The sequence below is a fragment of the Chaetomium strumarium genome, assembly GCF_033439665.1.
Source record: "Chaetomium strumarium strain CBS 333.67 chromosome Unknown B0T15scaffold_5, whole genome shotgun sequence".
Taxonomy (NCBI): Eukaryota; Fungi; Ascomycota; class Sordariomycetes; order Sordariales; family Chaetomiaceae; genus Chaetomium; species Chaetomium strumarium.
Window position 1 is genome coordinate 1,398,318 of NW_026944433.1, and position 22,308 is coordinate 1,420,625.

Consider the following 22,308-nt stretch of genomic DNA (forward strand, 5'->3'; position numbering starts at 1 on the left):
GCTCCTTCCCCAGGTTCCTCTCAACTAACGACGGTGCTATCTGGTGGCACCACTCCTGTTCCATAGTCAGTGGCTTAGATCTAGATCTGGTTACTTTGCACCCTCTCGACGTACTAGTAAGCTGAACGCGCTCGTCCTCTCCCACTCCCTAGAGAGGTCGATATCGTTCTCTGCCAGTCAGCCTTCGCCCGCTCGACGCGACGAATCTCGCCTTACGATGCGGCCGTCCAAGAAACCCATTTAGAATTTAGCCTTCGACCTGCCTGTGGCTGTCATGCTCGTCGTTCCAATCGACCTTGGAAGCATCAAGGTCTCCGGGAAGCAACCGAACCTCTCACTCGTTCTCTCGAGCTCCTTCGTCATAGCGCTCCCGACTTCGTGGACTCATCTACCAACTGCGCAAGAGCTGTACGAGGCCTCGTCGCTGGGCAAGCTTTGGATCTCCAAGGCTGGGTCCTGTCGAATCGAGGTCTTAGGCCTGGATAGCAACGAACCGTCCAGCGTCATTGATCAGCACACCATGTCCGCTATCGTCAACTTAGTACAGGACTGTCCAGTACGTAAGATTATCACGCACTAGAACATGGTTCTAACGTCTCAGGTATGGAAACACATAGGGCTTGAACTCCGGGCAAACCACGCCGCCCCCACTCAACGCGATGAGAGCCATCCACAAGCATCCTACTTTCTTCATCACCCGGACCTCTCATCCGAACTGATTGCGCCTTCAGACATGCCATCGGCTCAATTTCAAGGGTTGATGTGCAACATCAGCTTCAGCTTCGACTCGTCGGACACCGGGGTATCTAGCAAAGAGCCCGTGAGCCCTGCTGGGCAGGCACGGCAAGCGCCCTTAAGACATACTTATAGCCTCAGAAGTAATCCGAAGCGCAGTATGAAAGCAATTGAAGCCCAAGAGGAGATAAATGACGCGATATCAGACTCCTCGTCGACACCAGATTCGTCAATTGCGTCAAGTCTCGGAGAATCCGGTCGAGAGGACCAGGAGCCACTCGGACCAGAGGATGTAGTGTTCGAAATGGGGCGCCTCCTGGATTTCGCACTTCGAAAACTAATTGGAGTCAAGGGACTTTCGCCGGGCATGAAGATCATCAAGAGATTGGCAGCACCCTCGTTGACCGACATCGCTCCAGCCGTCTGGGACCTTCAATATCTTCAGGCAGGAACCCAAGCCCACGTTCTTTGAACAACGCTAACGATGATTACAGACGATGTCGATACATGCGCAGGTTATCCCAGGAATCGCTGCCGGGGTGTCTCGCCTCAGGAATGCCCGCTCTTCGGGTCTCCGCAAGAAGCTGAACAATCTCCTTCGCAAGCAAAACGCAGTTGATGATAGCATTCGAGACTCTGTGGATGTAGAAGAAGCCACTGTCACGGATGAAGTCAAGAAGCGACTGTGGACGTTGTGCCAAACTCGCATCCGGCCGATTCCGGCTAGAGGGAATCAAGTCAGAAAGGGAATGGATGGGAACATGACGAAGCACCTGCCCGTCCAAATCGTGCCTGAAGGGGAAGTGCTGATACAGCATGCGAATTCACTATGCTACGCCCGTGTCGTCAGCAACAACATTACTATCGAAGACGAGAGCTTTGAGTTGGCGACAGGCTTCGACACATACGGCTTACCAGGAACATTTTTCGAACCAGACTCCCCTCCCGAGCTGGAGCATATTCGGCATACCGCCGAATCCTACACATCAGAGGACGCGGCACAATCATCGGACGATGGTACACACAGGTCCGAGGTTGACTATTTTTACGCGGACGGACAAGGAAATGTGTACCCGATTGAGCGACATGCTGTTCCCGGGTCTGGCGAGGTCGGATGGCCGGTAATACCAGAAGTGACTGAAGCTGAAGGGTGCACCCGGGAGGACGAGGAAACCGCAACGTCGTGGGACGAGAGCCCAAACGAAGAGTATATTATGTACCATGAAAGGGAACATTGGCCCCTTGCGGGAGGAGTCCCAATGCTCGCAGAAGCCGCCGGACAGTCCCTGCTGCTACCATAATTTGATGACGGTCGCTTCGATGGCTGCGTAGCTGATTGACAAAGCCAGGAACCAGCCAGCAGACGCACACGGCAGTCGTCCCGATCCGCGGCTCATTTCAGGCCTAAAGACCCTCCACGCCCCCCTTCTGTCAAATCATCAAATCAACCCAAGTTCTCCACGACGCTCGAGATATGATACCTCTCGAAGTAACATCAACTGCGTCTCGTTCCCCCAGACTCAATATCCCAAATGGAGCCGGCTTGTGACTGACAATGGCATATACCCTCTCACACCTGCTGCCCCCCCAGTCGGAAATCAACTCCACAGTTCGCCGGCCAAAGCTCGCAACAGTTCAGGCATGGTTTCTGAGGGCGCCTTTCCCTCGCTTGATCCGCTACCATATTTGAATCCGAAAGACAGAAGCCCTTACTTCTTCTCGGGCTTCTTCTTGTCTTTCTTGGCTTTCTTTTGTTCCGGCTTCATGGTAGCGTAATGGATGTACCATAGTAGCACACACTGCAGGATGACGGCGACGAGGACAATGAGGAGGATAGTGAAGAGAATGGGCTGGTCGTTGAGGACTGCAACTGCCTCTGGCGTCGCGCCGATGCTGCCGAACCAGTCGAACTGCCCCATCTTGTCGGCGACTTCTCTCGGGGTGGGCTTGGAAAAGAGGATAAGATTCGGGATTTGCAGTTTTGAGTTGACGTCAATAAGCGGAGGAAATGAGGGCCGTCAGCGGGGGCTGTTAAGGAAACACTTGCTGACGTCGCCGGCGCCGTAGCAATGGTTTAGACGGGGAATCAGTCTTAAAGGATGGTCTGTACACTAAGCAGGTCGAAAAGAGACGAACAGGGAATTCAGACGTAGTGGCTCGAGAAATGGGGGTGATTGAAGGCCACTTGGCCCCGGCCATGTGAAACCCCAGACTTCACGATGAAGCCGATTTCAGCGAGGGTGCGATTTCAATCAACGGAAAGGGGTTGCTGTGTTTCAGGCCCGTGGCAGACTCAAACGATTGAATCAGATAAGCTGGAATTGATTGGCTGGCAAGGGTCCACCATTTGAACCACAGGCCGATGGCCAGAAGCCATCACTAGTGTAATTCGCCATCACCAATTCGCCATCACTCGGGCGCAGTGCATACGGAGTTGGATTGAATACCTTCTCGGGCGATGAGCTGTAAGTTTGACTGGCTAATAACACTGTTTTATGGAACCGACCAAGAGTAGACTCATAGACACAACACAACTTCCATGTTCCATTTTCCTTTTGGTAGTTTACTTAGAGATCACATGATAAGGCACGAGGTGTCGCCCATGCCAAGCCATGCGTCTCCACTGATGCACTGAAGGGCTCATGATTGGATACCCACGCCGATTGAAGTATCCTTCCTAACTCGGACAGCCTCCGCGCTTGGGCCCAAAAAAATTGCTGGCATCCGTCTCAACGTATCGCAGACGGGGTAGTTCCGTGCGGATAGAAGCGATACGTGAGTGTTTGGTACCCGAGCACCAAACGCCAGCCACCGGGTGTCCGGCAGTGTCAGTTGAGCCCAAGCTATGAGCGTAGCACGTCCAGCCGCCAGGAGGCTCATCTCCGGACGCCTGGCCGCGGTGCCAGGTCCTGCATGCGCTGCTCCTCCGTCGACGGCGCCATGCCACCACCAGCTCTTTGCCCACCAGTTTCACAGCTCGCCTCAAATGTCGGCGAGGCGGCGGCCACGATTCGCCAACGTGCGGGCAGCGGATATGGGCTTGACGGACGAGCGGCAGATCGACCGGTTCACAAAAGAAAAGTTCCCCAAATACACCAAAGAGGAGATCGCGCAGCTGCGGAACCGGTACTCGCCCGAGCAGATCGCCGCCCTCGAGGCCGGTGAGGCGGCCATCGACCCGCGCGACCTGACGGTGCAGGGCCGTCTGCGCGTTGACCCCTACAGGCTACCCTACATCGACGATTTCGCCGAGACGCAGCCGATCATCGACAAGCGGCCGAAGTGGAAGGATGCGCCCGACCCGAACGCGAGGTTCATGAACATGGACGAGTTCACCCAGGACCTGATCGTGTGGGCCGACAAGTTCCAACAAGGGAACGTGACGGGAATGCTCAAGACGCTGGTAGACTTCGTGCCAGAAGAGTTCCAGAAGGTGCCCGAGGCGCAGTGGCCAGGCGAGGTGCGGCAAGAGGCGCACAAGGCCTTCCACAACTACCTGGAAGCCGAGGTCAACAAGCAAAAAGACAGGAGCCCGGACGAGATGGGCAGAGGGCCGACCGACGCCGACGTGCTGCAGTACATTCTCGAGCGCTCCGCCATGACGGACAACAACCGGACGACCGACACGTCGCTAGCCCACGCGCTGCCGAGCAAGGTGCCCGGCGTGGCGGGCCTGTATAAGGCCGCCATTGATCCTGCCGACAAGGGCCTCGATGACATTGGCGTCTACCAGGACCTGAAGAAGCGCACGGGCATGAGCGTGCAGAACATCCTGCGGCTGCAGACGAAACTGCTAGTCAGGCGCTTCGTCTCGAACCAGACCCGTCTGGGCAAGGTGCAGAAGCAGTCGATCCTGTACGTCGCCGGCAATGGCGACGGGTGGCTCGGAATCGGCGAGGCCAAGTCGACCGAGGGCAGTATTGCGGCCATGAAGGCGCGCCTGCTCGCGATCCGGAACATGCAGCCGATCCGCCGGTATGAGAACCGGACTATTTACGGCAACGTCGAGGCCAAGGTGTCGGGCACCATAGTCAAGATGGCTGCTCGTCCGCCAGGTAGGCTGGCTCGAGACTACAAGCGAACTTGCCGGGGCTATGTGTATACTGATGAAAATGCCATTCCTAGGTTTCGGCTTGCGCGTCTCGCACCGCATCTTCGAAATGTGCCGCTGTGCCGGAATCTACGATCTCGCCGCCACCATCCCCCGCTCCCGCAACCCTATGAACTCGGTCAAGGCCGCCTACAAGGCGCTGTGCAGCCAGCCAGACCCCGAGGAGATCGCCATCGGCCGCGGCAAGAAGCTGGTCGATGTGCGCAAGGTGTACTATGGCGGCGATGTATACTAATTCGTTTGTTGTCTGTGTTCTATATGGTGCAGATAACGGACCTTGTAGAAACTTGTATCAACAGCGGGATGTGGGAAGAGCTTGGGCCTCGTCCGTTTGTTGCGCGCGCCTGATTTGGCTTGCTGGTATCTGTTCTCGTTCCTGGCCTGATGTTCGCGCCGACCCATCTGGGTAGCATAGTAGTCCACCGCGGCGGGTTGAATCCTCTCGGCCACTCCTTGATTCATCCACCTCCTTACTCCAGGCGTAAACATGCCCCGCCTGCATGGGGTGGGTGGGCGACACTCATACGAAGCGATGCATCCCCCTTGCTTCCGCCCCTGGCTCCAAACCGTAACCACACATGTGCATATCCGTCAGCACCTGGCTGAATCCAACCCCGACATACACGTGTACCCGCAGCCTTTTATATGCGATTCCCCTGCCAGGCCCTCAATCATCCCCTTCTTAAAGAACAAGTCCCTCACTTGACCATGTTCTTCACCCCTGCTGCGCCGCACCATCCCAGCCAATCTCCTGCTGCAGCACGATACTGTACACGCTGGCCTTGAGGAGCGTGAACACCAGGCTGGTCTTGCGCTCGAGCTCCCTGAGGCCGTCAAGGATCTCGGTTGCTGGTGCGCTGGCAAGGTTGTCAAGGAGACCGGCGAGCTGTTTACAGCGGAAGGGGGGAGGTTTCCCGTTTCCCATGTCAGTTTTATTCCATTTTCTCTCCCAGCATGGGTATAAGATAAGGTCTGTATTGTATGTGCATGTGCATGCACGGTACAATACAAGTGTCGCAGCAAGTTGGAGGGGAAGGACACGGACCTTTTTCATGTTCTCTGCTAGCCGCTCATACTCGTCAAGGACCTCTTGCTCGAGGGGAGTGAGCTCGGGTGGTGAGGTGAGAAGGGAGCTCTGCGGACGTGGTGGCGGGTCCATCTTTCTCTGTGGTGATGCTGATGCTGATGTTGAGTGCGGTGGTGTGTGAGTGAGTGCTCAGTGCTGACTGACTCGGAGCCTGAGACACGGTCGACGCGAACGGGTGTGGAAGATGTGGGGTCGAATGTGGTGTAATTTACGGTATCAGAGTGAAATGCCAGCGGTAAGTTGCGAGTCTTTCGATAAGTCCATACGAAGTACGCTCTGGTGATATGACTCGGATACTTATACAAAGTAAGATACCCGTATGAGCAGCATCTGTGTCCCTGTATCTTACGATCGGGATTGGGACAACACTGCTTCCCCGAGTCTTCGTGCCGCGAAGCTGGCTTATGATCATGAGGCAGAGCTCATATGTGTTAGCGGGTCACGGTCATAGCATCTCGTCCACGGCGGAATATTATCGTGGTTCAACAATCCTGCCAAGCCCTTTCCAGTGACATTCACTCCGTGAAAGACGCACGAAACCAATGCACAGTAATGAGGCAGCACACAGGCTTAGCTGCCCGCAAGAGCATGGCCGAATCTCACAGACACTATTTTCTACTTCTGTTTTGACTGTGTGGTGTAATGGCCAGGGTCTTGCTTCTCTCCTCATTCCTCCGTTTCCTCCTTGCCAATCCAACCACCCGACGCAAAGCCCTCCTCTGAATGAAAGGGAAGAGGGGAAAACGCCATTCCATCAACTCCATCAGATGAAGCGTTGAGTACATGAACATGAAAAAACGCTCGTATAACTGGCCCCCTCAATGAAAGAGGCCCGTTTCAACCAATCTCCACCTCCTCTCCGTATACTGGCACGCAGCTCTTTACCAGTCTTCAAATGAATGTGTTGTGGATGCCGACGGGAACGAGACACGATAAATGACCCATGAATTATGCCCATCCCGCACGCGAATAGCTTCTGCCTGAATAGCAGGTAAGGAGACACCACACTCCCCCCAGGTCTGTCACTCAGATCAACATCGCCTCAGCTTAAAGACTCATACCCCTCGCTGGCATAATGCTCGTCGCCGTCATGATGTAGCGTGACGCTATTGAACTCCTCAAACGGATCCGGCGTCTCGCCACCCGGCGTCGCGAGCCCGCTGTCCAGCGGCACACCTTTCACATTTTGCATCGGCCTCGAGCCGCTGATATCGACACTCTCGCTCTCCTTGACATTCCTAAAGTTAATCGTGTCGATACCGCGGCCCTGGTTCGGGATGATTGGCGGCTTCATGTGCCGGATCAGCGCCCACTGCGTGGTGCGGAAGAAGGGGTGAGACTTGATGTCAGAGGCGCCCGCGCGGGCGCCTAGGCGGCGGTTCTCATCTTTGATGAGGAGTTTGCGAATCAGCGATTTGCAAAGGCTTATTATTTCATCCACACGTTAGCAGTAGGGATCAAGGAGGGGGAGCCGAGAGAGGGTGAACTGACTTTGATATTTGTGGTGCCCCGGCATGATCTGGGAACGGGATGTCTTCCCGGAGGATGTTGGCAAAAGTCGCGTTACGATTCTTGCCCTTGAACGGCGTAGTGCCGTACAACATCTCGTAGATGAGAATGCCGAGCGTCCACCAATCGACGGCGCTGGTGTGCCCACTGCCCCTGATCACCTCGGGGGCAATGTACTCTTCCGTCCCGACGAACGAGTTTGTCCGGAAATTGGCGATACATGACTTGGTGTCGATCGTTGGTAGCGAATTCGAACTGGTGCCGTTCTTGCCGAGAATCATGGTGGGCTTGCCGCCTGGATCCGACTGTTTTGACAGATCGAAATCTGAGAGCATGATATGGCCAGACTGATGGAGCAGGATGTCTAAAGGTAGACAAGTCAGCAAGCTATCCCTGAATTCCCAGTGCGCCGAGACCTACTCTCCGGCTTCAAGTCCCGGTAGATGAAGCCCATGAGGTGCAGATACTCCAAGGCCGCCGTGACCTCGGCCGCGTAAAAGCGGGCATCCTCCTCCGAGATGCACTTCCCAGGCCGCGTCTGTAGGGCCCTAAAGAATTCCCCACCGCTGCAGTATTCCATGCATAGGTATAGATAGTCCTCGGATTGGAACGAGTGGTACAGCGTCACGATAAACGGGTGGTTGCTGGTGGCCAGAATCTCCTGCTCCGCCAACGCCCTCTTGATCTTGTTCCGCTTGATCATCTCCTTCTTGCTCAGCACTGGGATCATCGTTAGCAGGGGGGGTCCCGTGACATTGAGCCTGTATCTGATGCTTTGCGCGGATACTGACCCTTCATGGCATACAGCCTGCCGCTCTTCTTTTCCCGCACCAGGTACACCTTGCCCACATCCCCCTTTCCGATCAACTTGATTTTATCGAAGCTCTGCGGGCCGACCTCTACATTCCTGACTTTGATGGAGTTGGAGCTGTACGTCCTGCGGAACGCAAGTGATGACTGACTCGGCGGCGGCAGCGCCCCGAGACCGTCCGACTCGGGAGGCGAAAGACCGCCATTTGGGCTTGGGGTTCCGTTAGCCGTGCCGTCGGCAAATCCCATCGTGTTTGAGTCTTTGCTCTCCTCCAGAGGCTCCTTGCCCATCTCGGCGGTGGCGGGCCGCTCCCCATCGCCATCTCCCTTGGAGAACAAGCCCTGCGCATTCGGGGCGCTGGCTACTCTCCTCAATTTCCTCGCGAGCTCTTCTTTTGTGCCAGCGGCTGCTTTCTCTGGCGCGCCGCCATTTGGCCCCACGACCTTGAGCATCGGGGTATCGGGTGGGCTCGGAGGTACAGAGCCCTCATTGTGATGCCGTAAGCCAGGTTGGCCCTGGTGGGCGAAATAGGGGTTCGCATGAGCAGTCGGACTCAGAGTCTCGTCGAGCGGGTTACCTTCGCTAGCGGTAGTAGCGCTGCGCAGGCGGCCGACGCTGAAGAATCTCGTCTGGCGGAAGGCGCTCTTCGTGTCGGAGCGCGCGGCATTCTGGGTGGTGGTTTCGGCACGATCGCGACCGCCTGAGGATATGCGGAAGAAATTCTTGAGTCGCTGGGGGAAATGACTGTCGCCATTGGCGTTCTTTGTCGACGGCATCTTGGGTGGTCGTCGTTTGGATCATGAGGACCGAGCCATGGTGGTCTGAAGACGGAATGGATGGATACGGAGGTAGGTGACGGGGAAAGAGGTGGTGGAGGCAGGCTTGGCGAGCGGCTGATGGGCAGTTCTTCGAGGGGGACTGGCAGCTGCCCGCAGTGAATGCTGGCCTATGAACAGGATCAGCCTCCGGAATACCTCTCCGTAATCTGTACCTAACTACCGTCGGGTCTCTTATTACAGGGATCCCGTGTCATGATTGGACTCTGGCCACAAGTCACCTCAACCTACTAGTAGCTTTATTAACCCTGACTTTTAGGGGGCTCATTTTAGGGTTATCGCTGGTTCTGGCCAGAATCCAGCCATGACCGGAATCCCTGTAAGAGCCGTGAGCCCCGGCATCCGTGCAGTCCCGTCATGGGCTATCCGTACTGTGGGCTGGATTACCAATACGGATTACTCGTGTCCGCACTGCAAGTCTCAGTTTGAACTACAGGCATGAAGCAAGGCATCTGTGATGATGTGATGGTGGGCTTGTTCCCCTTGTTCCTACTACCTGCCCAGTAGTGCAGTTGCTGCTCCTCCAGCTACGGTAGGGTAACACTGCACATCAAGCGACACGATACAGTATTACAGCAACAACAAGAGTGGCCCGACAAGCACAAGTGAAAGCAATGCCTTTCGCTCCCGCCCTCTAACGCCAAGTACAGTATCCTTCGGATGTCCCCCGTATGCACTTCCTGCCGTCGAATATGTCATGAAATGGGATTTTTAGGCCAACAACCCCCTCCACTCTGCCATCCCGCCCCCGCACACACGGTCAGCATAGTCCCTAAACATCTTCTGCCGCGCCCTCTTCCCGCTCATCGCCTCCGCCATCCCCTTGAGCTCCTCAACGGTGTACTCGGGCTCGTCAGGCGCGTTCTGGTCGCGCTGCTGCACGACCCGGTTGAGCCGGGCCTGCCGCTTCTTGCGGTCGTCCTCGTTCTCCAACTGCTGGTCGCGGATCGAGGGGGTGACCTGGTTTCCCCTGGAGTCGAAGAGGTACGAGGGTAGCGGTTTGTCCTTGTCCCCCGCGTCCTGGTCCTTATGGATCGAAAAGGCCAGGGAGGGCGTGCTGCTGCGCGGGCCGTCGCCCACGTGCCAGAGGAAGGGCGCCAGGTGGGATTTCTCGAGGTGCGCCGTGAAGGCTTCGCGCGTGGCGAGCGGCGGGCAGGCGCAGGTCGACCATTTGCAGGTTAGTGGTGAGTGGCTTGAGGGCGTTTGGGAGGATGGGCCGGCTGCTGTCGTCGATGATGACGCTGATGGGCGGCCGTGGACGATGAGGAGATGCTTCCGCAGCGTCTCGAGGTTCTGTAGCTCTGCTGGACAGCCTTCCCACTCGCAGCGAAAGGTGATGAAGTGCGGGTTGAGTCGGAGATAGAGCTGGCGGGCAGTGGGCGCGGGTTTCCTGCCAGGTCGGCGCCGTGGCTTTTGCTCGCTGGTCGGCTTCTTGGCTTTCGGCCGCGGTGTGGATGAGCCCGGCGGCAGTGAGCCCGGCGGGAGCCCCGCCTTCAGGGCCGAATACGAGCCGAATCCCTTCCGCCATCCAAACGGACGTCCGCGTTTTTTAGGTTGAGGGGTGGCCGTGGCTGATACGGTGCGAGCCACAGGGGGTTGCACTCCTGTGGTACTAGTAGAAACAGCCGGCGCCTTTGTGGGTGATTCTTCATGGCGCTTGCTTCGAGATTCCGGTACAATGTCCGAAGTGACAAGGTTCGTGTCGTCCCCGTCGTCACCAGGAAGTTCGCCTGCTGGTACGAGCGCATCCTTCAATGGACTACTAGTACTGGAGTAAAGGACCACTTCGACCTGAGCTAGCTTTGCAACTGCGGCTGCTCCAGGGAATGGTAGGCGAGGTTTAGGTGTGTCGTCCAGGGCTCCTTCTGAACGTTGATCTCCGCGGGGTCCAAGTTGGTCGACTTCCATATCTTCCGAGTCCATGAAATCCTCCTGCTCCTCGGTTGAGTCGTACTGTTCTCCCCCCTCGTCCATGCCCATCCCATCTGACTCCTCGACATCTGACAGGTTCCTGTAGTCGGATACAGCGCTGGTGGAATTTATATCGGCGACTCGCTCCCCGTCCCGCAAATCCCAGTCTGGGTCGTACGGCATCGTGTGTGAGTGAACTAGAAATAGTTAAAATAATTAATGGATGGGTTCGTGGAAGGCATTCAACAGCCTTTGACTAAATGCTGTAAATTTATTATGCAATCTAAGTAGAATCATGAATGAGAGTGTGCACTCGGTAGTCTAGGGCTTTTGGTGTTCAACCATAATAAAAGAAGGATTAAATTAAGCCTAGCCCCAAGCCAATCTCGACGCGACTGATCAGTGATGCGCTGTGAAGATAATACCAGGGAGCACGGTATCTTACCGGCTGCAGTGTATCTGACGTACTTTACGGACATGTATACAGGTTGTACTTATGTCACATAGCCAGACTGTACATGGTATCGTGTAAGGTATGGTATGGTATGTACAAGCCACATATAGACCTTACTAGGTGCTCATTACCATATTCCTACCATTCAAGGTATCTACAGATTCCCAGCTGTTATGTGTTATGTATACCTTACCGCCCCCTCACATAAATCCCAATTATTAGGCAGTTAGTTCAGCGTTAATAATAAGGAGGTAATGACGGATCAAGTTTCTCGACTGGCAGAACCCCAAACCTCGACTTCAGTTCTGCCTTCTCACAAACATGGCTGCGATCTCTTTGCTCCCGCTTCTTTCGGATGTTACTCACCGGTTTGACGTAGCAAGCGAGACAGCCAGATATCGTTCCCCCATCTAATGCACCGTCATCTGCAACAACTATTTCACCATCCCTCTTCCTGAGATTCCGGATGCAAACCGTATTATTAATCGCTATTTCTAGGCGGAAGTGCCGGGCGGGGTCATTGACGCAAGCAAGCACGTCTTGGGAACTGGAAGCTGGCTGCTCTACGAAGGAGCATATAAGGAAGCTTGTGCAGCCCATGTAGAAGAAGAATTTCCCCTCCACTCAGAGTCTCGAATACACATGCATATTGCTCTTCCACTCTAACTTACCAAAAACGACGACGACATCATGGCTTCGAAGAGCTTCTACGCCGTTGTCGCCGGTGTCGGCGCCGGCACAGGCCGGTCCGTGGCTCTGCGCTTCGCCCGCTCCTATCCTGTAGTGCTTCTAGCCCGCAAGCCCGAGAGCTATGCCGACATCGTGTCCGAGATCAAGCAGCAGGGTGGCGAGGCGCTCGGAATCAGTACCGACGTTTCCGACGCGCAGTCCGTGGCGTCTGCGTTTGAGACCATCAAGAAGGAACTGCCGGGGAAGACGCTCGCGGCGGCTATCTGTAAGTCCTGCCACTGGGATCAACAAAAATGACATGGTATCAATATACGTTTCTTGCAGACAACGCCGCCGGAGGCTTCGGGATCAAGCCTTTCCTGGAAGCCTCTGTCTCAGATTTTGATGCCAGCCTTGCCGTTAATGCGTACGCACTTGCATTCTCCTTTCCCCTTTTTCTTTTTCTTCTACATTCCCATCCCTCTCCACTAACCCCCCCAATCCAGTCGTGGCCTCTTTATCTTCGCCCAAGCGGCCCTCCCTTCCTTGCTCGAGGCTGTGCCCACCAGCCCGTATCCGCCATCCCTGATTATCACGGGCGCGACAGCCTCGGTGCGCGGATCCGCACGTTTTGGGCCATTTGCGGCAGGCAAGTTTGCCGTGCGGGCGCTGGGCCAGAGCCTGGCGCGGGAGTTTGGCCCCCGCGGCGTGCACGTCGCACACGTGATTGTCGACGGCGTGATCGACATCCCTCGGACGAAGGAGTATGTTGTGAATGAGGGCAAGGAGGATGGGAAAATCAGCGCTGATGCGGTGAGTCTGGTTGTCATTTTGGTTAATGAGACTCCTGAGGTTAGAAAGTGAGGTTTGCTGACGGCGTTTGCCCTGGCTGGGGAACTTAGATTGCCGAGAGTTATTGGCATCTGCATACGCAGCATCGGTCGAGCTTCACGCACGAGCTGGATCTGCGGCCATACGTCGAAAAGTTTTGAGGGCTAAGGTCAGGCTCACGTTTCGGTCATTCTCGGGGATGCTGTGGCATGATGAGGTCAAAATGTTAGGTAATAATGATAGCCCACTTAGTGAAGATGCAACTGTCGGCAAAGGCGGGCACGAAAGGTGGTTCGGACAATGCTGGACTGGGAGTAACATCGTCGTTCTCCGATATCGAGAAATATATTTGGCCGTAACCCCTATATAACCGACCCGGTTGCCTCCCTGGGGCCGCACACCTTATCCTAGTTCTTTCGAGCCGGGACACACCACCTCCGAGCCAATCTCAAGAGTTGCCAGATGTTTTAAGCGGTGTGGCCGACGCGCCTGCTGCCGGTTGAGGAGGAGCACTCTGTGGGCTCGCTGCCCTCTCGCGGCCGCGCGGCGTTTCGTTCTGAGTAGTCCTCTTTCGGAGCGACCGCTCATTTGTTTGGGACTGCCTCAGGCTCCGCTTCCCCTTGCCCTGCGGTCCCGCCGCTCGCGTCACCGTTTGACAAGGGAATGCCGTGCAGGGCAGCCAGCCGCTCCTCTTCTCTCTTGATCGCAAGCGCTTCCGTCTCCTTCCGTAGCTTCTCAAGATTCCATGCGCCGTCATCCTCCCCTTCTGAGTCGTCGTCATCCATCCTCCAGTTGCCGCTCTCGAACAGCGAACGGCCGGTAGCCTCCTTAGCCTTACGCAGTTGTTCTTCGGCAGCCTTCTTGTCTAGACGCTCCTTCTTCCACTTAGCAAATGTCTCGGGTGTCACCGGCGTGAGCGTCCCCGTAAGCTTGTGCCTCTCTGATTCGAGGAATTCTTCGATTGTCAATGTCTTGAGTGGCGACTTATCCAATAGCGCTTTCTCCGCCGCTCGTTGTTCTTTGGTCTTGAGGACGAAGCTGGAGAGTTGGTTAGCTGGAAACTGCATGACCGCAAATATTCAAGTACACTTACCCTGGCGGAAGAGCGTGCTTGTACATGCACTTGTCGCCACCGTTCGGGCAAATCCAGAACCAACCGTATTTGCCATCCTCGATGGCCTGGATGAAGTACTTGCACACCTTGTCGGTTGTTGTGCGTTGGTTCCCCTTCTTGGACAAGACGACGGATCGCAGTTTTTCCTCGTCCCAGTCGGCCGAGGTCTCCTGCTTCTTTTTCTCCTCATCGTCGTCTCGTGTATCCTGGTACAGGTTCTTCTTCTCGACCTTACGCTCCACGTCGAGGTCGTGCGCGAACTTGCACTTCTTGCCCTTCTCGCAGTTGCCCTTCTTGTAGAAGATGCACACAACTGTCTTCGGGTCGACGCCGAAGGGCACCTTCTGGATCTGGACGGGCTTGTTGAGAAGCGCCTCGGCCTCCCGTTTTGCGTCTTCGGCAGCCTTCTTCTCCCGCTCGCGAGCGGCTCTCTCTGCCTCCTTGCGCTTCTGCTCAGCACTCCCCGCGGCCTTCGCCGACGAAGCAATCTGGGCAATCTGCTTTTTCGCCACGGCGCCCTTCTTGTTCTTCATGCCAAAAGTCTTGTCCTCGACAATCTTCTTGACATCGGGCTTCTTCCCACCCTTCTCGTTCTTTTTGGGAGGCATGGTGGGCAAGCCGTTGAATCTGAAGTCCGAGACTGGGTCCTGTAATACGCACTAGGTACTTAGAGGCCGCTGCGCCGATAGAAACTGCTCTGTTGGCCGATGGTTCTTCAGATTTGGGTGCACGAGGCAGGCTTGCCGGTTCCAGGCGGCGATTGCCCAAGAAACCTGACGGTGTCTGGTTCCAAATGTTTCCGAATGGTCTCACAGGAGCCCCCACACAGTAACTAACAGAACGGCTTTCAAGCACTTTGCGGCAGGGTGGAGCTGACGGGCACGTGACCGGCGGTGCAGTGGAACCCAAGCAAGGACAGGAGCGGATTACGTAAGGTATCATTACAGCTCAACAAATTGAAAGTTGCCATGTTAGCGAGGAACTGGCGATAGGAGCTGGTCGCAAATCCGCAACAACACTGCTAAACTGCGAAAAGAAATAGTTCAAAACTAGGAATGCAAAATCTTGCAACAATGTAAAGCCTCGAGTCCATCTAACCTTTTTTCCGTAGAGAAAGTGGCCGTTTGTATGTCCCACTTTGAAATTTTAGGCTGACCCTAGTCTTCAAGTCACTGCAGGCGCTAACGAACTTTCAGGGGTCTGACTGGGACTGTACGTGTTAGTTGCCGGCGGCAACTTTGAGCGTCACGACACGCCGCGGCAGCTTCAGGAAAGCTGTCCAGATCAAACGCGGCATCACAACTTGCACCCCGCACAACAACACCAGACAAGCAAAGGTATCGCCTACCTGCCTACATGGACTTGCGACGCGTTACGTGTGCTGATTGTGCTTGCAGCTGTGTCCGCTTCTCCGTCAATTAGCCGATCCGTAAACGCACCATCGGCTGAACGTCCAGCGACGTCCACACAACCCCACCATGATCACGGACTCAGAGCTCTACCGCCTTGCCATCTTCCTCGGCTCAGCGGCAATGGTGCTCATTATTCTCTACCATTTCTTCGAAGTCAACGCAGACGAAGACGAGCGCGAGGTTGCAAAGGAGAAGGCCCCGGCAAAGGCAGGGCCACAATCTACCACAGCGTCAACCAAAACAAGATAGGACAGCATGATGGAGTTATGCAAGGTGCCAGAACAGGTGGTGTGACATCTTACCCGAGCACGCCAAAGTTCGATATCTCGAACGTCGAAGCTGGCATCTTGGAAACACCGTCGCTCTTGGAACGGGAGCTTCGCTTGATATATCTGGGACTTGGCGGGCAGTGTTCCAATCGCGCGCGGCCGTGAAGTATTTCAGAGCAGACGTTATAATACCCAATTCGTTCTTGTTTTCCACTTGGTTCCCGTCCCTGATGTACATTCGACAGTGAAAGATGGTCTACAGAACTAAAACGACGTCTCACAAAAACGTTGTGAACTAGCAACGCTCTACTCACAGTGACAAAACGCCCCCAAGCGTTTGACGTCAGATTGGATCACAGTCCTTTCTGAAACATCCTCAGCAGCTGAAGCTGAGATCGGCAGTGCCGCGGTTTCTGTTGGGTTCGCTCCCATCGCATCCTTCGTAGGCGGGCATGTCGGGGTCATTCGTCAGACTAGGGGTGCGCAACCCGCTACCCGGGCGTTTTTCACGCGGTTTACGAAGGTTGGGACCAAAAGTGTTTCCCTACTACATAGTTAGCATTACGGAGGCTTTTACAGTTCAGTTGCAATGCCTGTCGCAGTCCCATCGTAATGGCTTTTGTGACTTCCAGGTTCGTCAGAGCGGCTTGCGACCGTACTCGCCAGCCGGCTCACTCACTGCGTGTGCTGCCCGGAGATCCAACCTGAGCCGTGAAGTCTTCGAATTTTCGCTAATCCTAAAGAGCTTGCGGTCGACGACGCACGCCCCGTAGTGTACGGTTGTCTGGCAGTCGGCCGGCCGCAATCTGCGTGTGTCGCCCCAAGACCCCATGACCGCATGACGTCTCTGAGCTTTCGCCAATCCTAGAAGAGCTAACGGCTTGCGACGTGCTCGGCAACCGGCCCCACTCAGCGGTGACGTTCGCGAATTTTCGCTAATCCTAAAGGAGCCTGCGACTTGCGACGCCCACCCCTTACACTACGCTGTCTGGCAGACGGCCCCACTCTCTCTGCCACGAGACCCACCTGCAGGCTAGCCTCACCACCCGACCCTTCCAATAAATTATAGCACTCCCCCCAGTTTGCTTCCTCTTTCCGCATCCTTCTTACCACACGCGAACAGCAAGACCAGAAAGTTCCACTTCAAACATCCAGTCTTCCGCATCAATCGAAAAAAATGTCTGCCAAACTCGACCAGTCTCTCGACGAGATCCTCTCTAGCCAGCGGCGCAACCAGAATGGCCGTCGCCGCTCCACGCGTCGCGCAGCTGGCGCCAACCGCCCCGCGCCCGCTGCCCCGGCCGGTGGCATCAAAAAGAGCTCAAAGGGTGCACGCAACACTGCCAAGCCCACACCTGCAAAGGGCGCTGGTCTGACCGGTGAAAGCAAAATCATGGTCAGCAACTTGGTATGACAACCCTTCAAGTATACCTGTTCATGCTTAAAAACGTCCACCGCTAACTCTGCAACAGCCAAAGGATGTTTCCGAGGCCCAGATTAAGGTATGTTATTACCGATGCGGCCGTTAATGCCCTCGGGATCTCGTCGACGCATCACTCCGCGGCATCTCTCTACCGAGATGCCTTGTCCCCGGTGGACAATGGAGGGCGGCCACGCCCGAACCTCAGCGCTGGAAAGCCGCTGTCATGATACCACAGCTCCTTCGTAGTGCGCGCAGTCCCGCCGCGCACTGAAGGCCGCCAAGCCTGCGAAAGTCGAGCTCGTCCACGTCTCGCTGCACATCCTTCAGCACCGGGCTGCCTGGCAAGCTCCCGCGATGCGAAGGCGCTGTGCATGCGATAGAGACCAATGACAATTCATCAGACAGACGATGCTTAGCTGGGCGTTCTTCGCACTATCTCTCCTGGCTGGGCACCAGGTCGATGATGGCTGCGCTTCAGCGAGCTGGGCAGTGAGCAAGGTCATGCGGCACCGATCTCTCCGCGATTCCCTGCGATTATCCGGGTTAGAGAGCTTGTGTCTGTCGCTGTTAGGGATTTCCAAGTGCCGAACGCGTTTCCTTCGATGTCGAATCGGGATGGCATTTTCAGGTCGGGTTGGACGCACCATGCTGGGTCATGTTGCGCACTCTGTCGCCTTCTCAGTATGACTTGGTGGTCTCGAGCACGGAGTTTGTCGAACGGGGTTCAGTGGATGTTGAACGTGGCTCACCTGCCAGTCGCGGGTGACGCTGCCCGGGGATGGCACGCTCACTGCTCTGCTCGCTGTCTTGGGTTATCTGCCTTTCGGACTTTTTGCGCCACGCGAATACTCCTGATGGATTCGACTTCTACCGGATACAGACGCTCAAACTCTTGGTCCTTGAACCACACTAACTCTCGATAGGACTACTTCCAGCAGAGTGTCGGCCAAGTCAAGAAGGTCGAACTTTCATACGGCCCCGGCGGCGTGAGCCGCGGCATCGCTCACGTCACCTTCCACCATGCGGACGGTGCCAGCAAAGCGTTCAGCACCCTGAACGGTTTACTGATCGACAACAAACCAGTTAAGGTATGACCCCGAAGCATCCCGCACTGAAGCATTGCTGCATCGTTGCTAACTCTGGTCCAGGTTGAAGTAGTGGTCGCATCTGCCGACCTCATCCCGCAGCCGAAGCCGCTCTCTCAGCGTATCGTGCAGCCCAAGGCACAACCCAAGTCTGCTGCTGCGGTGAAGCAAAACGGAGGCGGCACCAAGGGCGGCGCTGCCAGTTCCAGGGGCGGCAAGAAGACGGGTCGACGTGGCCGCAGCAACCGGCCGGTGAAGAAGACGGCGGAGGAGCTAGATTCGGAGATGATGGATTATTTTGAGAGCGGTAATCCCGAGAACAACGTCAACGGTGCCGCTGCAGCCGCTGCAGCGGGCGGCGACGCGACGATGGAGGATGATGTTCTTTGAGGTCATCACAACACGAATGACAGGAGTGGAGATATGGGAGTGAGTTTCATGTACGAAATGAGTTTCGGGCGGTTCGGCATTTGGGGTGGTAGGTTGGGCACGGCTTTTGCTTTGGGACTTCAGTGGGGCATTTCTTAGACACAGGTGGGCGTCTTTACCGTTGTCATGTCGAGGGGTAAACTGTATACTTGGGCGGTTTTATCGGGCTTTCCATTAGCATAATAGGAGTCATTCAGAGACTGAATCATTGCGCGTGTTCCGACCGTGAAGCTTGGAAAGGGCGACAGACTAACGATGCTTTCGAAGTGACCAGGCACTAGGTGTCGGCTGCCATGAGTATTCATTCCCGTTTGCAAGTTCGCAGAGATGAACTTGACTGCGTCAACTTCTGGATCACCTGGGTCTTTACCCTGCCAAAGCCCGAGTACCCCTTGCACGAACGCGGATAACGGCGGCGGCGGCGTGTCCTCCACGGGAAACTGGTATTTCATGTCCTTTACATGGGCCTTCCCCGTTACCGCCACGCTCGCCACATTACCCGTAGACAAACCACACGTACAATACAACTTCACTACCCTCTCCGTGTTACCTGCGACATCCGAATGGAACCACAACCCCGACCCAGCCTTCTCCTCCTAGGACACAGTCAATCAGCGCCACGTGGCTGTTTCCGTGGAGTTTTCGAGCGGCGTGGGGAGGATGTTGTTGAGGTGTAGCGTGGACGCGAGGACTAGTGGGACGCGGGAAGCGAGATCTGTTTATAGACTTTGGTGGGAATGGGGCAAAAGAATGGAGGGAGTTGCGAGGGGTGTATGAGCTTTGTACATTACCGGGTGGGCGCTCCTCTTGGGGTATCGATGTGGCGTGTTCAACTTTTTGCTATGGAGGAGTCGGGTGGATGATGGGCGTGTGTGTTGTCGTTCACGTCGGTATAAGGTACGTAAGTAAGGTAGTAAACGTCACGAAACGAGAGTAGCTATGTATGTATGTACGCTTCTCGTCAACCTTTCTCATAGTACTAGACCTTCTACATCAAGTCGCACCATCCCCTCCCGTCCCCTTTTCGCGTTCTAGGTACCAAACCCTCTCTCCGTCTCAGACTACCTTCTCCACCCGAGCTATGAACTATCCCCTAGCCCGACCTGTCTGCATGAGCTGTCATCGACACCGCCGAATCACCGTCACCCTCATCGTCACCCTCTCTGATCCTAAGCGGATCCCGCCAAACCTCGTCTGGCGGCAAGGCCACCAAACACGCACCGAGCCGAACGAAGGCGGCAGCCTCTTCTGCTGTGTACGGAGCCGGTGCTTCGCCACGTCGCTGTTGTTGTTGGAATGGTGATGATGACAGCTCAAGGGTGGCTGCTTTGCTAGTCTTCGTCCTACCCGGGCAAGCGCAGGAGCAGGTGTCCGGACTTTTGGGTTGGCATGGGAAAGGCATTGTTTGAGGTGACGCCCCGTTTAGTAGCTATTCACCCTCGGCATTCGATTTCGACCATTGGGCTGGGAATTTGCACGCTGAAGTCGCAGTAGAGGTTGAGTGGTAGGAGACGGGACCGGTTCGTCCTGAGTCTTAGTTGGCGTGCCGCGGCTTGCCGGGGTTTATCCCAAGGATTCCATTCAGATGTAGGAGAAGGGGGAATATCGGTTCAAAAGGCGCACCTCAGGCTCGAATTAGATCCGATACGTGTCGGGCCACAAAAAGCCACGAAGCCAATGTGGCACTGTGGAGCAAGCAAGATTGGTCTCTCCCTCGCGTCGGTGAATGGGCGCCACTTGGTCGAGGTGTCCGAGTCCTTGGATGTGATATCTCATCTCAATGGTCAGGCAAAAAGAAGCCATGCCGCCTCCGGACAACAAATGCCGAACAGAGGACGTGACAATGTCCCCCTACCCGATGTCCTCCCGGCTCTTCTGTAGATCACTCCAAACCCCCGCGCTTCACTATTGGAATCGAACTCACTTCGAATGGCGCCGGATAGAGCCGACTTGCTAATCGCGATGGAGGCTGCGAGGGCCGTCATAGTGTCCTGTTCCTCTCCTTTCCGCTTCCCCCATTGTCGGAGCAGTCAAGCAAGACACTGAAATCAGATGGGATATGCTATTCGAGCAGATCAGCAATTTACAATCAGTGCCAAGGAACAAACCAGATTAGCAAGGTATTTGAAGGCAACGAATAGCTCCATTCGCCAGTGACCTGTCTCAATACAACCAGATTGCTCCGCCAACGACGCCCGCCGCCGAGCCCAAGTTGCGAAGCCGTCCCATAAACTTGTTTGCTAACCCGTGTCCATAGCCTCGCAGCCTTCCCAATCTGGTATCGAGATATCGGAGCCTAAGCCTTCAGCGCAGTGACATGAGGAGCGACGCCATCCGGTCTCTCATTCTAAGAGCTGACCACCTCCTTAGCATCCTTGGCGTCCTCGGCCACCTCGGGGGCCTTCTCGCCCTTGTCCTCCTCCTCCTCGCCCTCAAGTGGCGGCATATCATCGTCGGACTCGTCTTCCTCATCGTCACCCGAGGGCATGCCGGCACCGCCGCCGAGCTTGGAGAAGTCGATGCCGCCGAAGCCACCGTCGCCTCCTGCGAATAGAGTTAGCCAGCTGCTACCACGGTAGTATTACCGATCGTAAAGCAGGAGAAGCCCAGTGTCGCGCGCGCCGTTCTCATCCGCATATGGATCCGCCTCGCCATGTCTCCAAGTCAAGCCGTCGTGTACGTACCCATGCCCCCCATGCCCGGAAGTCCTTCTATAGGTGCGTGATGATTTAGCCGGCTATGGAGACCAAAAAAGAAGAGGCAACATGGCACGACAGGCAACCGAACCATTCCCTGAACCAGCGCGTTCGAAAGAAAAGGGTCGAGTCTACTCACCCATGCCGCCAAAGTTGGCGAAGTCGTCGTCGGCCGCCTCGTTCTGCTCGTCCTCGTCGAGCCACTTGTCAAAGTCGGTCTTGAGGAAATGCGCCTTCTTGGCGTCCTTGAGCAGGCGCGGCCAGTAGGACTCGTTAAGCTCCTTTTTGCGAAGCTTCATCTCAACGTCGCGCGCCGTGTGGTGCACCTTGCTCGCGGCCGGGTCGATCTCGGCGTAGAACTCGAGCTCGACGTGGTACGTCTTCTTGAGCGTGTCCGAGTGGCCCGTGAACGTCAGTCCCGTCGGCTTGAGGTCGAGCTTAAGGTTCGACGTCGGCACGTCCGGTACGCTAATTGTGAGGTAAATGAAGTTCTTCTCGGCGTCATCCTTGGACGAGCGTTGGGCCCAGAGGACTGTAGCGGTTCGCAAGCATTGTTAGCAGCAGCGGATATTGTGAGCGAAGTTGATGGGCGCAAGAAGAGTCAGACGCCGCAGTCAAACTCACCCTCAGGTGTCACCGTGTTGCTGGCCATTGCAATCTGTTGGGATGGGAATGTCAGTCTCTATGCCTCGAGCTGCTGAAAACTGACGTGGAGGGGTTGAGGAGGGGTAGCTCCAGGGAACTTGGCACTGACATTATTTCCTCCAAAAGAGGCCGGGAACCGTAGCTTTGCAGAGATGAATAGCGTGGATAAAACCTAACGTAGCTTTTGTAATTGAGAGCTAGTCGGTAGCAGAAATTTGATTGATGTTGAAGTTGGAGTGCTGGGAAGGTGGGATGCTGTGAGGCTGCACTTTGAATCGCTC

General features: G+C 55.6%; 10 protein-coding genes across 10 annotated transcripts; 4 read left to right on the top strand and 6 right to left on the bottom strand.

Annotated features, from left to right (window-relative positions):
* Positions 1–73: 73 nt before the first annotated feature.
* Positions 74–2,275, top strand: B0T15DRAFT_236431 (uncharacterized protein). Its single transcript, XM_062863019.1, has 3 exons — positions 74–556; positions 602–1,180; positions 1,230–2,275. The coding sequence occupies exons 1-3, from the start codon at positions 275–277 to the stop codon at positions 2,034–2,036; spliced, it is 1,668 nt and encodes a 555-aa protein (XP_062720094.1). The 5' UTR covers positions 74–274; the 3' UTR covers positions 2,037–2,275.
* Positions 2,276–2,444: 169 nt separating this feature from the next.
* On the bottom strand, positions 2,445–2,934 carry B0T15DRAFT_494784 (uncharacterized protein; the record flags this gene model as incomplete). The annotated part of the gene is made up of 2 exons (XM_062867046.1): positions 2,445–2,681; positions 2,872–2,934. The coding sequence occupies 2 exons, from the start codon at positions 2,932–2,934 to the stop codon at positions 2,445–2,447; spliced, it is 300 nt and encodes a 99-aa protein (XP_062720095.1).
* Positions 2,935–3,580: 646 nt separating this feature from the next.
* B0T15DRAFT_400436 (uncharacterized protein) lies at positions 3,581–5,081 on the top strand (the record flags this gene model as incomplete). The annotated part of the gene is made up of 2 exons (XM_062865060.1): positions 3,581–4,790; positions 4,861–5,081. The coding sequence occupies 2 exons, from the start codon at positions 3,581–3,583 to the stop codon at positions 5,079–5,081; spliced, it is 1,431 nt and encodes a 476-aa protein (XP_062720096.1).
* A 296-nt stretch (positions 5,082–5,377) lies between these two features.
* On the bottom strand, positions 5,378–6,395 carry B0T15DRAFT_236448 (DASH complex subunit Dad3-domain-containing protein). The gene is made up of 2 exons (XM_062863020.1): positions 5,892–6,395; positions 5,378–5,732 (listed from the first exon to the last, which is right to left on the bottom strand). The coding sequence occupies exons 1-2, from the start codon at positions 6,003–6,005 to the stop codon at positions 5,562–5,564; spliced, it is 285 nt and encodes a 94-aa protein (XP_062720097.1). The 5' UTR covers positions 6,006–6,395; the 3' UTR covers positions 5,378–5,561.
* A 448-nt stretch (positions 6,396–6,843) lies between these two features.
* Positions 6,844–9,333, bottom strand: B0T15DRAFT_236472 (kinase-like domain-containing protein). Its single transcript, XM_062863021.1, has 4 exons — positions 8,234–9,333; positions 7,863–8,162; positions 7,425–7,806; positions 6,844–7,357 (listed from the first exon to the last, which is right to left on the bottom strand). The coding sequence occupies exons 1-4, from the start codon at positions 9,027–9,029 to the stop codon at positions 6,976–6,978; spliced, it is 1,860 nt and encodes a 619-aa protein (XP_062720098.1). The 5' UTR covers positions 9,030–9,333; the 3' UTR covers positions 6,844–6,975.
* A 198-nt stretch (positions 9,334–9,531) lies between these two features.
* On the bottom strand, positions 9,532–11,403 carry B0T15DRAFT_536114 (uncharacterized protein). Its single transcript, XM_062869535.1, has one exon. It carries the CDS (start codon positions 11,181–11,183, stop codon positions 9,801–9,803), a length of 1,383 nt encoding a protein of 460 aa, XP_062720099.1. The 5' UTR covers positions 11,184–11,403; the 3' UTR covers positions 9,532–9,800.
* Positions 11,404–11,903: 500 nt separating this feature from the next.
* Positions 11,904–13,366, top strand: B0T15DRAFT_236490 (uncharacterized protein). Its single transcript, XM_062863022.1, has 4 exons — positions 11,904–12,409; positions 12,469–12,550; positions 12,630–12,936; positions 13,026–13,366. Exons 1-4 carry the CDS (start codon positions 12,145–12,147, stop codon positions 13,113–13,115), a joined length of 744 nt encoding a protein of 247 aa, XP_062720100.1. The 5' UTR covers positions 11,904–12,144; the 3' UTR covers positions 13,116–13,366.
* On the bottom strand, positions 13,312–14,883 carry B0T15DRAFT_418349 (uncharacterized protein). Its single transcript, XM_062865504.1, has 2 exons — positions 14,048–14,883; positions 13,312–13,992 (listed from the first exon to the last, which is right to left on the bottom strand). Exons 1-2 carry the CDS (start codon positions 14,674–14,676, stop codon positions 13,539–13,541), a joined length of 1,083 nt encoding a protein of 360 aa, XP_062720101.1. The 5' UTR covers positions 14,677–14,883; the 3' UTR covers positions 13,312–13,538.
* Positions 14,884–16,824: 1,941 nt separating this feature from the next.
* On the top strand, positions 16,825–19,028 carry B0T15DRAFT_536124 (uncharacterized protein). The gene is made up of 4 exons (XM_062869536.1): positions 16,825–17,157; positions 17,222–17,251; positions 18,096–18,260; positions 18,321–19,028. Exons 1-4 carry the CDS (start codon positions 16,927–16,929, stop codon positions 18,645–18,647), a joined length of 753 nt encoding a protein of 250 aa, XP_062720102.1. The 5' UTR covers positions 16,825–16,926; the 3' UTR covers positions 18,648–19,028.
* A 2,005-nt stretch (positions 19,029–21,033) lies between these two features.
* Positions 21,034–22,034, bottom strand: B0T15DRAFT_512488 (HSP20-like chaperone; the record flags this gene model as incomplete). The annotated part of the gene is made up of 4 exons (XM_062867984.1): positions 21,034–21,230; positions 21,371–21,397; positions 21,522–21,914; positions 22,007–22,034. The coding sequence occupies 4 exons, from the start codon at positions 22,032–22,034 to the stop codon at positions 21,034–21,036; spliced, it is 645 nt and encodes a 214-aa protein (XP_062720103.1).
* Positions 22,035–22,308: the final 274 nt, after the last annotated feature.